The 16,042-nt window shown below is 57.5% G+C and overlaps 1 protein-coding gene across 3 annotated transcripts in view; it reads right to left on the reverse strand.

The window, feature by feature from the left end:
* Positions 1 to 598: 598 nt before the first annotated feature.
* Positions 599 to 16,042, reverse strand: part of BMP1 (bone morphogenetic protein 1) — a 42,261-nt gene continuing 26,817 nt past the window's right edge. For 2 of the 3 annotated variants that reach the window (XM_082729276.1, XM_082729277.1), the window contains 8 exons: positions 14,677 to 14,802; positions 13,767 to 13,927; positions 13,208 to 13,388; positions 9,070 to 9,195; positions 6,068 to 6,195; positions 5,487 to 5,700; positions 3,622 to 3,872; positions 599 to 1,342 (listed from right to left, as the gene is read on the reverse strand). In XM_082729276.1, the coding sequence (XP_082585402.1) occupies positions 1,208 to 1,342; positions 3,622 to 3,872; positions 5,487 to 5,700; positions 6,068 to 6,195; positions 9,070 to 9,195; positions 13,208 to 13,388; positions 13,767 to 13,927; positions 14,677 to 14,802 (1,322 nt within the window). In that variant the 3' untranslated portion in view covers positions 599 to 1,207. Of the gene's footprint in view, positions 1,343 to 3,621; positions 3,873 to 5,486; positions 5,701 to 6,067; positions 6,196 to 9,069; positions 9,196 to 9,520; positions 9,888 to 13,207; positions 13,389 to 13,766; positions 13,928 to 14,676; positions 14,803 to 16,042 lie in introns of those variants that run through there. The other variant, XM_082729278.1, reaches the window with a different exon arrangement.

The following is a 16,042-nucleotide window of genomic DNA, read 5'->3' on the forward strand; positions in this document are numbered from 1 at the left end:
GGCCAGATGAGACACAGCCTTGGGAGAGGGGCCGGAGCGGGAATGTTTGCTCAGTGGCTACTGAGTGTCAGGCTCTTGTCTCCATGAGAAGAGAAGGACCTGCAGGGGCCAGCACTCAGCATTTGACCTGCAGGAAGGCAGAGTTTAATGGCCATTCGTGGACCTGTTCTGGCTGATGCCAGTGTTCTGACTTCTGGTGGGCTCCATAGGACACCCTCCAGCCCACCCACCCCTTTCCCCAGACAGAGACAGAAAACCAGGATGGACACCAGCCCATCCCCTTTTACATACCTCCCCGTCCCTGCCCCCACACACCCTCTTTACAGAATGTTCCACTCCTCACACTGTGTGGGAGGGCTATCAGCACTGCGTGTATGCTGTACGCCTACAGGCTGAAGTGTGCGAGGCGGCTGTGTTTGTGTGTGCCTGAGTGTGAAATCACACCCTCAGGGATGGATGGGCAGCCAGCGAGGCCAGGTGTCCTGGCCATCAGCTGGTCCCAGACGCAGCAAGCCTGCACATCTGGAATGAGACAGCCCCCTTCCCCCACCCTCCTCCCCTGCCCCGCCATGTCCCAGACGGCATCTGGCACAAGATCCTGGCTGTAACACTTTCAGTTTATTGTCTGGGTGCCCTGGTGTGGCTGACCAGCCGCTGGGCCCGAGAGAAGCCCTGTCTTGTTTCCCCACCCCCTCCCCTGCATTTCCCCACTGTGGCTCCTGTGGGACTCCTGTGGACACTCACACCCCAGGAAGTGGGGAAGTGGGGGCTTCAAAAAACCAAAGGGAGTTTGGAGGAGGGGTGGGAAACGTACATTACAATGAAGATATACCACCGCCTCTAGGCAATGCAGTGAGCGCTCAGAGAGGGCAGGGAAGATGGGCGGCTGGGCTGACAGACGCGCTCCCCAACCAGGCCAGGCCCCCAGAAAGGAATGGCCACTTCAAGTGTCTCAGTGAAAGCTCTGGCTCCCTGGCTCTAGCCCCCTTGCTCTGGTGGGGGCAGGGAGGAAGGGATCATGAAGGAGTCCAGGTCCCCCACCTCCTGAGGACAGCCTCACCTGGACCTTTGGCCTGCAGGTCTTGGCACCTGAGGGACTCCTGGGGGACAGGGACGGGGTGCCCACCTCCTGCCCACCGCCCACTGTGCAGTCCAGGTGACTGAGGGCAGCAGGCCTCCCATCCCCACCCCCATGGGAAGGCAGTGGTCATTTCCTGCTGTGCAGTGTGTCCTGGAACTTGGTGCTGGTGTACCGCAGGTGAAAGCCTTTTTTGGTGATGGTGTCATCTGAGTGGAATTTCACCAGGACAGAGTCTCCTGCCGAGTACACCTCCTCAGGAGGCTGACAGAGGAAAGGGATGGGCATGAGGCTGAGGCTGCTGGTTTTTTCCTCCCTAGGATCCCCTGCTCTAAGGATGGTGGGCGCTCCCAGACATTCACCAGATTCCTCCAGCCCCACTGACAAGCAGGAGGAAGACTATTGCCACCAGGAGTTTAAGGGGCTTCCTGGAGGAGGGAAGAAAGCAGGGGACGAGGAACTTGTCTTTCAGTTCAGACTCCCACTTATGCTAAACCCAGCACTGCTATGAACTAGCTAATTGTGAAGTCTTAGGCAAGGTGCTGGCCCTCTCTGGGCCTTGCTTCCCTCAAGGGCAAATGGGAGAAAAGCTCCCTGCTCTCCAAGCCTAGAAGGGCGGGGTGGGGGGGATCCAGTCGGGTGGTTCAGGGTGGGGAGCAAAGGAGAGGAGGGTTGTGAAAGCATTTTGTAAAGGGAGTGGGTCCTCTGAGAGTCTGTCTTCTCACTGTCTCAGCTGTCTCCTGGAGAATATGGGACAGCTGTGTCCCCAGGCGTGGATGTGGCCATTCCCCTCCTGTCCTCTCCTAGTTCTGGCCACGGTCAACTTCCCATGCTCCTGCAAGCCCCTCCTCCCCTCCATTGCGGCCTTAGAGCTGAGCGAGAGCTACCGGCAGAGCATCAACACAGATGCCCTGGCTCTCAGGACATAGAAAGCGTCATTTCCGAGAACCTTGGGGACATTTCCAACAACCTTGCCAGGAAGCCCTGACGGGCTTGGGTTCCTTCCCCAGGTTCCCTCCTGTTGGCTCCAGCCTGGTGGAAGTCTCTGAAAGAAGCCACCTGGGGACGCCGGATTTGATGTGTGGCTCAGTGGAATGTGCCAGATCAAGGGAGTTACAGAGGGCAAAGTGGGGAGGGGGTGCTGGTTTGGCAGCCAGGGGACTCCAGAGCCGTGAGCCAGGCAGGTGGGGGGCGGGCGGTTTGTGTGCCCTGCTCCTGCCCCACCTCCCTACCTCCTCACCCTGTCCCAGCCCTATATAGGCTGAAGCTCTGTCCTAAGGGCACATTCAGCTGGCTAATGCTGGACCCAGCGGGTGCTGCAGCTCTGGGAAGTTTAACCCTTCCTCTGGTGCCCAGGCTGCCCTGGAGCATGACCAGGAAAGAGGGGAGGGACCAGGGAGGTGACAGGAAGGAGGGCGTGTGTGTGTGTGTGTGTGTGTGTGTGCGTGCGTGCATGTGCCTGTGTATAATGGTGTGTGTATGTGCCCATGCATGCACCCATGTGTAATGGTGTGTGTGTGTCCATGTGTGTACCAATGTATTGTGGGTTGTGTGTGGTAAGTGCATGTGCCCATGTGTAATGGTGTGTGTGCACACCTGTGTAATCATGTGTGTGCATCTTTGTGTAATGGTGTGTGCGTGCACCCATGTGTAATGGGTTGTGTGTGGTAAGTGCATGTGCCCATGTGTAATGGTGTGTGTGGACCCATGTGTAATGGGGTGTGTGTGTGTATGTGGTGTGTGCATGTGCCTGTAATGGTGTGTGTGTGTGCCCATTTGTTCACCCGTGTGTAACGGAGAGGGAAGATGATGTTCTCTGAAGGGGGAAAGGATTCACGAAACCAAAAGAAAAAAACGAAAGAAGCCACAAGCTCTGACTGAGGGGAAAATAAATCCACCTTTGTGGTTTTCCCATGGCCTTGGTTAAAATCCCATTGAGCAAGCTTTTGCCCACTGCCTCTGCAAGTGCCATTTTTATGGCCAAGGAAGCAATGCTCAGCATCTGCTTGGACAATAGCACCGATGGCTCCGGGACCACCTGGCCTCCCACCAAGGGGAGAAACTGGCAGTGGAAGAGATGACGGGCCAGCCAGAATGACTAGTGAGCACAGCTCGGCTCAGGCCTCAGGTTCCTGGCTCTTGCCCCAAACCTCTGCCCCTGACCCCAGGCCCTGGTAAGCTGCCTTGAGACTGAAACAAGGGATGGGGGGGGTTAGGCAGAGGGAATTCCAGCCTCCTCTCCAGATGCAAGCTACCCCGTAGGTCCAACGAAACAGTCCTGAGCCGGCTTGGGTCAGGGCAGGGCCCATCCCAGAGGCTGCAGAAACCACAGTGTTGGCCAAAAAAGGACCAAATTTCCTGGGTGGGGATGGCCCAGGGCAGGGCAGGCCTCCATGAGCAGCCACCCACCAGGCCTGGTCTCCAGGCTCCTGCAGAGGGCCGGGCCTGTGCTACCACCCATTTCGGTATCCCACAACTGCTGAGGTCGCATGGGTGCTGGGGGGTGGGTGGGGGTACGGGGGCGGAGGGGGGTGGGGTCTCACCCCTGAGCCGCAGTAGCGCCCCAGTCTGGGGGCTGTGCTGTCATAGCCATCGAAGAGCTCCATGTAGTCATAGCCACAGTCTGTCTCCTCCTCCACCTCGAAGGTCTGGAACACCAGCTCCACGCCATAGCCTTCCTCCGCCACGATGACCCACTCGCAGTCCACCCCCCCAGGGTAGTTGTTGTCGCCAAACTGGGCGTGGGAGTAAAGATCCTTTGTCTTCACCTCTGCCCGCACCTGGCCTCCACATTCTGTGGGAGGACAGCAAGATCAGCCACCAGTGCCCAAGCCCAGCCGAGCGCCAGGTGCTGCACCTTACCATGCTGAACCCGCACGGCTGGATGGAGACCCCGCAGGGAGGGCCACGTGGCTGGTGGTGGGTGGGTGTGGACCTGGCCCAGGACAAGTGCTCTGGGGTTCCACCTCTAAGTCGATGCCCACAGAGGCCTGGGGACACACCGGGCTGCTTGGGGAAGGCATGCCTGTCAGAAGAGGACATTGCTAATTTGCTCCGTCTGACGGCCGCTGTGGAAGAATGTGGGCCCTAGTTGCCAGAGCTTCCATTCTTCAGAGAGAAGAGCTACATCTGGATACTCGGTGAAAGCTCTTGATTTTTTAAATGTTGGCTCACATTGTTAAAAAACACAGTGTGGGCCAAACAGAGAGGTCTGAGGGCCAGAGAGAGTTCCGGGCCTCCAGTCCATGACCCTCTGCTGGGAGGGGCAAAGGAGAGCATGCTTGGCAGGGATAGCTATGTCCATTCTCCCTAGGAAGCCCTCTGGCCTCTAGGAGGCCCAGTGCTTATGCTTCCCTGGAGGGGTGGGGAGGGGGTGGGACGGGCCCCAGAGCAGGAACTGAATTGCAAGGGTGGAGGGGAGGCTGTGCACCCATTGGTCCTGGGGATGCCCCAACAGGGGGCTCAAGACCCACAAGGAGCCTGTGAAGCCTGCGCCAGATACCCTTGCTCTGACGTTCCAGGCCTCCCCAGCCTAGGCTCCGGCCTATCTCTGCTGCTGCTCTGTTTCCACCTCGCACCTCTCCTCATACACCTGTTGCTCAGGCCAAACGAGAAGACCTCTGGCCACGTGTACATATCCCGAGTTATCCTGGGGTTGCCACTGTGCCTGGGCTCCTCCCCCCACCAACTCCCACTCGCAGCTCGAGCTTATCATGTTTTGTCTCGTGCTCTCGTTATCTGTGCACTGCCCGGCTCACCTCTGGACTGGGAGTTCCTGGGCTGAGGGTGGGGGAAGGGTTCCTGCCTGATTCACCGCCCTGTGCCCCTCGGAGGCTCGCAGCGGGGGCCACAGCTCAGTAAAGGGTTGCTGAATATACAGACAAGGGATCATGAAGGAAGCCACTCCAGGGCCGAGATGTTTGCTTCATTTTGGGGACCAGCACTTGAAGCACTACCTCAAACATGTTATGTGTTAATAAATATCTGTAGGATGAATGAATGGGTGACTTCTGGGGGTTGGAATGTGGGTGGGCTGCTGCATGGTCAGGCGTCCTACCGTTGGGGACTCTGGGGCTTCCTTCCCTATCTCTGGGTTCCCCACCCACTGCAGTCACTGCCCTCTGTTTTCCAACTTCATGGCCCCTAATCGGGACCTCCCCCACTCTCCTTTTAATGCTCCCTCTCTGCTCCCCAGCCTGGCCCCTGGAACACAGCCTCTCCCCACCCAGGCCGCAGGCTTGGTCCAGCTGTGCCTTCACATGCTCTTTACCACACCCCCCGACACCCCCCGCCACCTGGAGCCTCCCGAGCCTGGGCCTGCCTTTGGGACCAGCACCAGCAGATGTTTGCTGAACACGACAACATGTGGGTACTGGCTGCCCGGTGCCCTGGCCTGAGGCGACCTCACCTGTGGAGTGTGACGCCTGGAAACCCTTTCTCTGGACGGAGTTGTCCGAGTAGAAGCGTAGGAACATGCGGCTGCCCGTGGCCAAGACTGGCTCAGGCTTCTTGCTCCCACAGAAACGGCCCAGGACGGGGGCCTTGGCATCCCGCCCATCGTAAACCTCCAGATGGTCATAGGCACACTCGGGCTGAGACTCGATGTCCATTTCTACGAAGGTCTGAAGGGTATGAGGGAGGATAGCAAATTCAGAATGTGGCTGAGGGGCGGCAGCAAGCTGGCCCCATATCTAGCTACCCTAGCTCCTGGAGGCTGGGGACGTGGTCACTGCTGGTAGCACGGCTGGAAGCAAGGAGGGAGGACCCAGGTTGGGGGGGCAATGGAAGACAGGGCCTATGTCCAGACCTGACAGGGGTCTCACTAGGATCCTCAGAGGGGTGACAGCCTATGAGCTCAGCCAGGCCAACAGCCTGCAGTCTGTGTCACTCTGAGTCATTCAGGGTTTTGGAGCCGACAGGAAACAGGCGGCGGCAGGATGGCACACAGGAGCAGGGGTGCCCATGCAGGCTGGGGTGTGGCTGACTTACCAACTTGACCCGGTGGCCGGGAGTGCTGGAGATAGCCCAGGTGCACTCCTTCTTGCTGGGGTATTTGTCAGGCCAGTTGGGGCTGGTGATGGTACCACTGGTGGATGTCACCTTGTGGTCACAGCCGGCTATGGGGAAGTGAGAGGAAGAGGATCAGCAAGGACCCCAGGGCTCCAATTCCTCCTGTGAAGGAAGAAACAAAGCCCTTCCCTCCTGCCCTCTTTGCTTCTTTCTCTTTTTCCTCATCTGCCCCTGGATGGAAGGTTCGCATGACTTCTTTCTCTTCTGGTACCCAGGGCTAGAGAAATAAGCTGCTTGCTTCCATGCGGGGCCCTACCTGGAAGCATCCATGGAAGCCACCCTCACAGATGCCCCTGTGCAGATCCCTGGGTCTCAGAGGCCATCGGCCACACCCCCTCTGCCCTCCGTGATGCTGTCATCCTCTGACTTGCCACACCTCCACAATCGCAGCAGACATTGGTACCTGACTCAGTTCTCTACCCACTCCTGAGGCCATCCTAGGGCTGGTCTCTCTGTCTCTGATCTTCTCAGCTTTCCTGGTGCTTATCTTCTTCCTCTCAAGGGGGGCTTGCTTATGACCTTACCCTGGGCCTTGCCATCACCCACCATCTCCTCATGCTACAAATATGATCTCTCTGTGACTACCCCCTGTTCTTCTAGGGTGCTCAGGCCCTCACTGTCCCTTCACTGCTTCTTCGGCTTTAAGAGAACGCTCCATGGCCTCTATCCTTCTGGATTCTCCCAATATTTCCTCCTTGGTTGACTTAATTTACTTCCCTATCTGGCTGGACCATGGGGCCGATCACCCTGGCTGCCCTACTATGTCATCTTGGAGAACCTCAACTGTGGCCTCAACCACTGGAGACCCAAACCACTTGATACTCTTGGAGTTGTCCTTCACCAGCTCTGCCTCTCACCTTCTCACCTCCTCAACAGCGGCTCCAAACCCTCAGCCCTCTCAACCCCCAGCCCCTCCCACCTGGACGAACAGCTCACCTCCTGTCTCCTGGAGAAAATCAGGGCCTCAGATAGGAACCACTTCAACTTCCTGGCCCCTACCTGCAAACTCACCTTCCCTTTTCCTCATCTCTAAGAAGGTGTCTCTCCTTCTGTGAACTGGGGCTCACCAGCTGGGGATGCTTATACTGCAGATTACCCACCCTCACTCCCTGTGCCAGCTCTGCCAGGCTGTGCACCTTCCTAAAGCTCTGCCCCACCCGGAAACCGCTCTCCCATGGCCCTATGATCCCCTCCAGCTGCTGCCTATCCTTTCTCCTCTTCTTGTCAGTCGACCTTCAAGAGCACTTGCTGTCACCCCCTTCTCACTACTTATGGCTGCTCCATCCATTGCAACCTGACGTGTGCTTCTGAGACCATGGCCTCCCCACAAATGGAAGAGCTGGTGCTCGTTATTTATTATCATCCAATCTGACAGATCCCCCCGGGGAAAACAGGCAGATGGTGCATGGCGGGCTGGGGAGGAGAAAGGGACAGGCAGGTGCCTATGGTCAGCAGCTAGCAGGACGGAAGCACAGCCACGAGGCTCTGGGAGCAGCAAGCGGGCTGTGCAGAGGCCCTCATGGAAGCAGGTGGAGCCCCCATCAGCCTTTTGTGGTTCCCCACAGCCACACTCGCTGCCATCCCCCATTTCTACGCTAGCTCGCCTTCCAACTTCTCTGTGTAGGCCCACTTCTCTCCCAGCTAGACCGCAACCTCCTCGGGGGCAGAGGGACCCCCCCTTAACCCCCCTGCCAAACTCTGCACAGCACTCAGGAACTACTGACCTGTAATTTGCCTAGCATGTCAGTAAGGCCGCTGAGTGCTTCTGAAGTGACTCAGCATGAGGCCCAGGCTATCCGTCCAGAAGCATAAACCCTCTCCCAGCTACCGTGTTGGTGTTGATGAACGCTTTTTCACACAGCACAGAAAGATGGGGGGAGGGAGTGCACTTTGGACAGCCTAGAAATAAGGTCCCCTCCAGCTAAAAGATGTGGAGGCCCTGTGAGTCAGGAATTCCATATTTGGAGAGCCTGAAGGGATGGGGTTGGAAGCTCTGGAACACCCATTGGGTCACTGTGGAGTGCTTCAGTTCTGTTTGTCTTAGCCAGAAGTTTATTTGTCTGTACCTTGGTTGACAGTGAGAAGAGGCATTTGCCAGGCACTGGGCTAGGTGCTTAAGCGAGATCTATAAAACACAGCATGCGCCAAGGTAGGGTCCACTGTTTGATCATCTCATGAATAAGGAACCTGAAGCTCAGAGAGGAGAAGTGATTCACCCAGAGTCACGCAGACATTCGGTGGCAGAGCCGAGTCTGCATTGTGCTGCTGGGATAGTGTCCCCAGCAGGCAGGGGACACAACAGAATTAATGACTTGGAAGGCCAATGCTATGTCGTGGCCACAGAAGTACTGGATGATATTGGTGATGATATGAGAGCTGTTTTCAAATATCTGCTTCAGTGTCTGGGAGGCAGTGACCCTGTTCTGAGTGTCCCCTGGGGGTCTGAAGCATGACCCATATGGTTGAAATATGTAGTTGTGCTTGCTGTGAGCTCCGTGCCCTGAGGAAGTGGCTCTGTGACCACCTAGCTGTCCCGCGGGAGCAAAGGGAGGCCCTCGAGGGTGTGTGGCTGGCCAAGCGGCAGGGCTGGGCCAGGCAGTCCCTGCCCTTAACTGCCATGCCATCTGGGACATGGATTTTAAGAACCAACAACCAGATCACTCTCAGGATGGAGTTCGGGGATGGGCGTGAGCCCCTCCCCTCCTGTTGGGCACAAGGAGAGATGGAAGTGTGTGTGGGGAGTCTGCGGACCTGGTGGGAGGCCGAACAAGGTGACCTCAGAGGCCACACTCATGTCCTTGAGTCGACCGGAGCCAGATGGTGGTGGCACCCCTAGCCTCCTGGGCCCTGGCCTCCAGTCCCTGCGCTCTAGGTGGGCCCTGCCCTGGGACTTCTGGGGGGGCTGCCCCAGCAGTGCTCACCTTCCTTGCAGTCGTGCTTGTTGTCGTGGAGGACGAAACCGCTGCGACACTGGCACTCGTAGCTGCCGAACGTGTTGATGCAGTCTTGCTGGCAGCCACCGTTATCCTTGGAGCACTCGTCCTTGTCTGCAGGGGAGCAAGCAAGGCGGGGCCCAGGTCTGTGCAGGGCCAAGGGCTGGGTGGTTGCCCCAGGGGCAGCAGGAGGCTGGCTGGGCTTCCTCCCCCCGGGGTGCCCAGGCCATGGTGGCGATGGCGGTGGTGGTGGTGGTGGTGGGGTCCCAGGCGGTGCCTCCAGCAGAGCCAGCAGAGTGGCCCAGCTGTGGGGAGAGAAAGTAGAAGTGGGGTGGACGGAGTGCTGGGGACTGGAGCTGACCAACGTGGGCACCCTCTACCATTACCTGCTTACTGGACAGACGGACAAGTGAAAAAACAGACACACGGACAAGCAGACTGCAAGAGAAAGGAGCAGGACGCAGGGGTCCCTCTTTTACTTCACAACAGAAAATGTCACAGACACCATCAAAATGAGAGGGGTGGGAGCGGGGAAGATCCCCTGTCCATGGGAGGGGGGACAGGGGGAGAGGAGAGCACCAGTTCTGTCCGGCCAGAAGGAGGGCAGGCCGGAATGGCCGAGCGGAGGTGGGGGGTGGGCGGGCACTGAAGCCCCCATCCCATTCCGTCCAAGGTGAGGAGGTTCCTGAGTAACAAAGGGTCCGGGAGGCCTGGCAGGCCTCACTGGGGGGTCCGGTTTCTTTTCTGCACTCGGAATTTGAGCTGGTGGGGGCGTCCCCGAGGGGGCTGCAGAGCCGGCCTCTTTTCTGAAACGAGAGAGAGAAGGAGAAAAGGGACCAAGGGGTGGGGGTGAAGGGCAGGGACCAGGGAGGGCGAGCTGTGAATAGCAGCCCGGCCTCAGAGGTGGAGTCACAGGGCGCTGCGGGATGGCAGTGGGAGATGCATGCAGGACAGCCATGTCCGGGCAGCCAGCTCAAGGAGGAGCAGCAGGTGGGAAGGGGCACAGCAACGGGGACAGAGTGGGAGAAAGCCTGTGGCAGAAAGAGGGCCTGGAGGGGTTTGGGGTTGTTGTGGAGGAGGTGAGAGGGGGAGCTGGTGAAGGACAGATCCAGGAGTATCAAGTGGTTTGGGTCCCCAGTGGTTGGGGCCGCAGATTGGGGGAGGAGAGAGACAGATCTCTGCTAGAGGGGAGCCGCCCACAGAAGGGGGGCGCCTGGCCTAGAGCCCCGCCATCTCATTTGGCCCTGCAGCCTGCACTGTGCACACTCATACCCACGTGCTGCCAGACGCAGGATGCCCCCAGGGATGTGCTGTCCCTACACGGCAGCAGAGACACGGACACGCGGGGACGTGAGCACAAGGTCCCAGGATACACAGGCAGACACGGCTACCCGGTGCACGCACATCACCAGCCATCCACCTCACTCCTCACTCCCCCGCCTGTGTGAGGAGGCGTGCACGGGCGCCGACACAGAGGCACAGGTGTGGACACAGGCACTCAGGGGCCAGCACATGGGTGCAAAGACACACACGTGCAGAGATCACAGGCTCTTTGGTAGATGGGGGGGGGGGTGTCTCAAGTTCTCTCACACACGCAGCTTCTCAAGCTCAGGTCAACTCCCCCAGGCGCTCCACCACGCGCACACCCACGCGCACTAACACACAGAGAAACACCTGGTTCAGGCCACCCACATATTCTCCAGTCTGTCTGAGCTCACTCTGGGGACTGTGTGCCTGGCACAGAAGCAGGCATTCGGAGAAGGTGTGTAGACTGGATGGACACTCAGAATTCCAGAGGGGAACTGCGAGGTAGAAAGATGCCCCCTGCCATTCAAATGGGGTCCTTGACAAAGGGAGCCCTGTTCCTGGTCTCCATCAGCAGAGGGGCTGAGGACAGGCACCCTGCTTCTGCACTCCATGCTCATGTAGGCCAGACCCCTGGGGGCCCGTGGGAACTCAGGGTCAAGAGGTAGAGTCCACAAGTCCCTCGCAGAGCTCTGCCTCAGAACCTCACCAGGGACCCCGGCTGAGGGTCCTGTGGAAGCTGCCTTTGGGGCACACCCCACCCCTCCCGCAGGAAGGTGGTGGGGAGGGGCACATACAACTTGTCTTGGGGGTTTGCCTGTGACTATACCGGGAGCTTCAGGGCTCCCAGCTCATGAACTGAGCAAAGAGTTCTCAGAAACATCTTGATCTGCACGCCTTCCTCATATATGTACCTTAAATGCCTACCTAGCACGGTGACTGGCACATAGGAGGGGTAGAAGAAATACTTGCCCGTGAATGACTACGTGGGTTAATGGGTGGTTGAACAGACAAGTGATAGAAAAGTGAGTCCCGAGGAAGGCCTGCCACAGTGTCCTGGGCCGGGGCTTGGACGCTGGTGGGAGTGGGCGTGTGGCAGCCTCCCTCGGAGCTAGGGGAGCAGGGTGCAGGAGGGGCAGGAGCGGGGGTGGGGGTGGACACGGTCCCGGACAAGGAGAGGGCACTCACCCTCCAGTGCCAAATGCCCCAGAAGGTGGCTGGGGTCAGACTGAAGGTCTTCAGGCTCTTTCTTCTCCTTCTTGGCTTAGGGTCTCCTCGCTGGGTGTCCCAAAAGTCCAAAGAGCCCCCCTCCTGGGGAGCCAGAGTCAGATGCCCCACGCCCTGAGGGCTCAACCTTGATGCCCACCAGTGCGGGTCTTCTGCAGGTTTCTTGTGCCGCAGGGCATCACATGTGTGCGCGGGTGTGCAGGTGTGTGTGTGTGCGCATGTCCATGCGGGGCTGAGGGGCGGCTGGCCCAGTGTCATGCCAGGGTAGGGCAATACCCGGGGGTGGAAAGCCCTGGGCTCTAGGCCTGATGGATGTGCTGGTGTTGGTCTCCTTCCCCCCTCCAAGACCGGAGCGACAGAAGGGCAGGAAGAGACGAGAGTAAGCAGGTAATGGCTTCCCCAGGACCAAGCCCATCCCTGAGTAGGTATTACCTCCCCTCAGCCCTCAGGTGAGCACCCTGTAGGATTTCCAGGTGGGCATAGGGAAGAAAAGGATTCGTGTTGCATGGGGAGGGGTCCGAGCAAGCAGCGGGGCAGGGGCTGGTAAGCAGAGCAGGATGGCTGGCAGTGCCAAAGCAGGGACCAGGGCACAGGGGCAGGGCATGGCATCAGGTGGGGCAGGCAGGGGTGAAGGACCACAATGTAGGGGCTCGAGGTTGCAGGACCCTGGGCAAAGGAGGGGAGAAGGAAGGCAGCATGGACTCGGCCAGTGGCTTCCTGCCTTCCTGCCACCCATGCCCGGCCCACCAGGCCTGCTGGGGATCAGGATCCCTGGGCCACTCCCACAGAAAACCAGCCGCTCCAGCCACTCCCTCTGCTTCCCACTCCCCCTACTCAATTTCATGGAGTCCCCACCCAACGCTGTCTATGTCCCAGGCCCAACTGCCTCTGAAAGACCATCACCCTCACCCCAGGATGAAGCACAGAGAGATGAGTAAAGCAGGGGAAGGGTCCCTTGGGACCCCTGGAGGCCTTGCTCAGAGACTACCTTTCTGGCCACCCAAAGATGAAGCCACCAAAAGGACCTGATCCCAAGCCTTATGTGGGACAGCTCTTAGTAAACGTATGTCGGTTAGATCTGAGTCCCCCACCGGAGGGCTGAGGACAAGTGGGAAGTCTTTGGCCTGGAAGAGAGGGAGGCTCCTCATCTTTTCTGAAGGTCCCGGCATGAACCCTTTTGGCATGTGTAGGTTCTGATTAGAAATGTGGTCGCCCCCAGATCACCTGCCCCACATAGTCCAAGTCAAAGACCTTTCTCCTCTACATGTACCCTGTGTTCTCTGGCCACGATGAACTCCCTGTTCCCAGGGCCTGCCATCTCTGGGGCCTCGGCATGATGGCTCCTGATTCCTGGAAAGCCCTCTCCTTTAATTTCTGCATGCCTATGTCTTGCCCATCCTCAGGCTGGCTCCAAATCCCAGAGGATTTGGGAGTATTAGGGTTCTGGAAGGGAGGGGCTGGCCTGGTGGTGGAGGGCTAGTGGGGGGAACAGGGGACAAAGCCTGCTGACCTGGCAACTGGGAGGGCTAGAAAATGCAGGGGTATAGTGGCAGGGACGGTGGGGGCGGGCTCAGAGCTGGGGAGTCCGGGTTACCTGAGAAGAAGTGGGCCTTGAAGCCCTTTTTGGAAACTGTGTTGTCAGATTTGAACTCCACGCGCATGTTGTTGTACTGGGACGTGATGACCTCGGGCTTCTCGGAGCCGCAGAACTTGCCATGTAGCTTGGAGTCAGCTGTGAGCCCACTGCGCACTTCCACAAAGTCGTACTTGCACACCTGCAGGGCAGTGCAGCTCCAGGCCTGCCTCCTCCAGGAAGTCTCTCCTGACCACCCCTACCTGGGAAGGCTCCCTGTTCTGAGGGTCCCTTTGTCTTCAGTCACCCACTTTACAGAATCTAATAACTCAAAGAGGGTGCCAAGTCAGCCCCACTGGATCCTCTCGAGCTCTCCACACAAGCCCCAAGTCTTGCCTCGCTCCACACCACCACCTGTGTGCCCTGGCCTTCAAGCCCTCCTCCTCCAGCCTCCCCTGCTTCCTAGAATTGGGAGCAGTCCCTCCTCCTCTACGTTCTTTGGGTATTTCTTTTATAGGGACAGAAGCCGGCTCCCACGCCTCAGACCTTCCTGCATCTCCTCAGCCCCGTGGGCACTTACGTCATTGCCCTCTGTCTCGAAGAAGTCGAACTGCAGGGAGATGCGGTACTGGGTCGGGGCCACCAGTTGCCAGATGCAGTTTTTGTTAGGGGGGTACTCCTTGGGCCAGCCCGGGCTGGTGATGGAGCCATTGAGCTTGGTGAGAAATCCACCACAGGCAGCTGGGGGGGGGGGGGACAAGAGAGGTGCCATCACCCGCCAGGAGCCCCCACTCTAGGTTGGGGCCAGAGACCGGTGAGGGAGCTGGGGTTCTTGGATTCCCTGCAGCCCTGGGGCTTCTGTCAGGAGCGGGAGGGAAGCAGGCAGGGAAAGGAGGGTATCTTCAGAGTATGAGGAACTCAGGAGCTGTGTGTGTGAACACTTCTACCTTCTCAACAACAGAACGGCCAGGACATCTGCTGAGAAGGAGGAGGGGGGTGAGGGGCTCAGGGAAGGCTGGGTGGTGGGCATGGGGGACCGGAAGCCTGGTGAGGCGGGTAGAGAGAAGCCCGCCTGGCAGGACCGGGTGGAGCTGGAGGCAGCTGGCGGGGAGTGCTTTCACCAGCTTTCACCTAGGCAGGGTATCGGGACATGCCAAAAAAAAAAAAAAAAAAAATCAGTGCATGTCTGAGGACAGTGGTTTCCAAACTGGGGATCATGACCTTCTGGAGGGTGACGAAATGAGTCAGCCAGTCAAGATCAGCATTTTAAAAGAATAAAAATGAGAAAAAAGAAAAAAAAAAAAAAAGAACAACCCAGAGTGTATCCACTTAGTGTGTTCTGGGGGACTTCCTTGTCCACCAGTAGTGAAGAACGTGCTAGGGAGTTCTAGCTTCGCAGGGGAGGGGAGTGTCCAAGAGCAGGAGAGATCTTGGCTAGAGGGCTGGGGTCATAGGGGCAGTTTCACATGGGTTGGGCAGGGGACACTCACCCTCACAGCGGCGCTTGTCTGGAGCTAGCTCGTACCCAGGGTCACAGCTACACTTATAGCTGCCCAATGTGTTGAGACACCGCTGCTCACAGCCCCCACGGTTGGGGCGCGAGCACTCGTCCACCTCTGCCGGTTGGAAGGAAAGGGGGACAATGACTGCCAGGCTGGGACCTGGGTCTCTTCTCCTGCCCTCTGCTTGTGAGTCAAGTCTGGGTTCCCTCAGGCTTCCTGCGACCACCTCCAGCCCCATTGTAGGGGGTGGCAGCAGGCTGTGGGCCACTCAGAGCTCTGAGGCTGTGGACCTCCCTGCCCCACCCTGCACCCTCTCAGTCCCCAGGTGATCCTATTCCTGAGAGCCCCGAAGGAACAGGTAGTGACCTAAAGAGGGGACAGGTGGACCCCCCAGAGCCTCCCACAGTGGCTGGGCTGGTGGCCGCCACCATGGACTGGTCCCTCTTCTGTGCCATTCCCTGGGTAAGTGCTATTTCCTCCTTTCTCCTTTATTCCTGACATGACCTGTGATGGAGGGGCTCTTACTATCCCCATTTTACAGGTGAGGAAATGAGGTTCAGATGGATTACTGGCCCCCTGTGACACCGGGAAAGACATCTCCACACTGTCCGGCTTCCTCCCCAAGCTTCTACATCACTCCCTGCCTCTGGGCCTCATTGGCATCTCTTCCATATAAACTTCTGGACTCACTCTTGAGTTATTATTTCAGTTCATAGCTGAGCACCTACCATGCGTCAACTACTTTTACATAACTTTGTCGTTTACTCAATGAGATATGCAGTTTTTCGCTGGAATTCACATTTTCTCCGCAGTTAGGCCATAAGTTCAAGGGCAGGGCACCAAGGTCTATGCACCCTTCCTAGAGCCTGTGTGTCGAATGGCTGAATAAAGAATGTGTGAAGTCACCACAGCAATATCATAAGAGCCAAGATGTAGAAACAGCCTAAATATCCACCAACAGATAAGGAAAAAGAAAATGTGGTACGGGATGGGAAGAAGTAACACTGTTGCAACATCCATACCACTCAAAGCAATCTACAGATCTGACCCAATCCCCATCAATATGCCATTTTTCACAGAGCATAGCACATGATCCTGAAATCTGTTCGGAACCACAAAAAATTCTGAACAGTCAAAGCAATCTTGAGAAAGAACAAAGCTGGAGGTAGCATGCTCCCATAATCCAAACTCTGCTACAAAGCTATAATCAAAATCAAATCAATCAACTCTTAAAAAAAAATCAGTCAATCAAAACAGTATGGTACTGGCACAAAAATAGAAAACTAGATCAATGGAAGAGAATAGAGTGTCCAGGAAAAAAAACAACAACCCATGATTATATAGTCAATTATCC

This window comes from Mustela nivalis (assembly GCF_964662115.1).
Source record: "Mustela nivalis genome assembly, chromosome: 4".
NCBI classification, from domain to species: Eukaryota; Metazoa; Chordata; class Mammalia; order Carnivora; family Mustelidae; genus Mustela; species Mustela nivalis.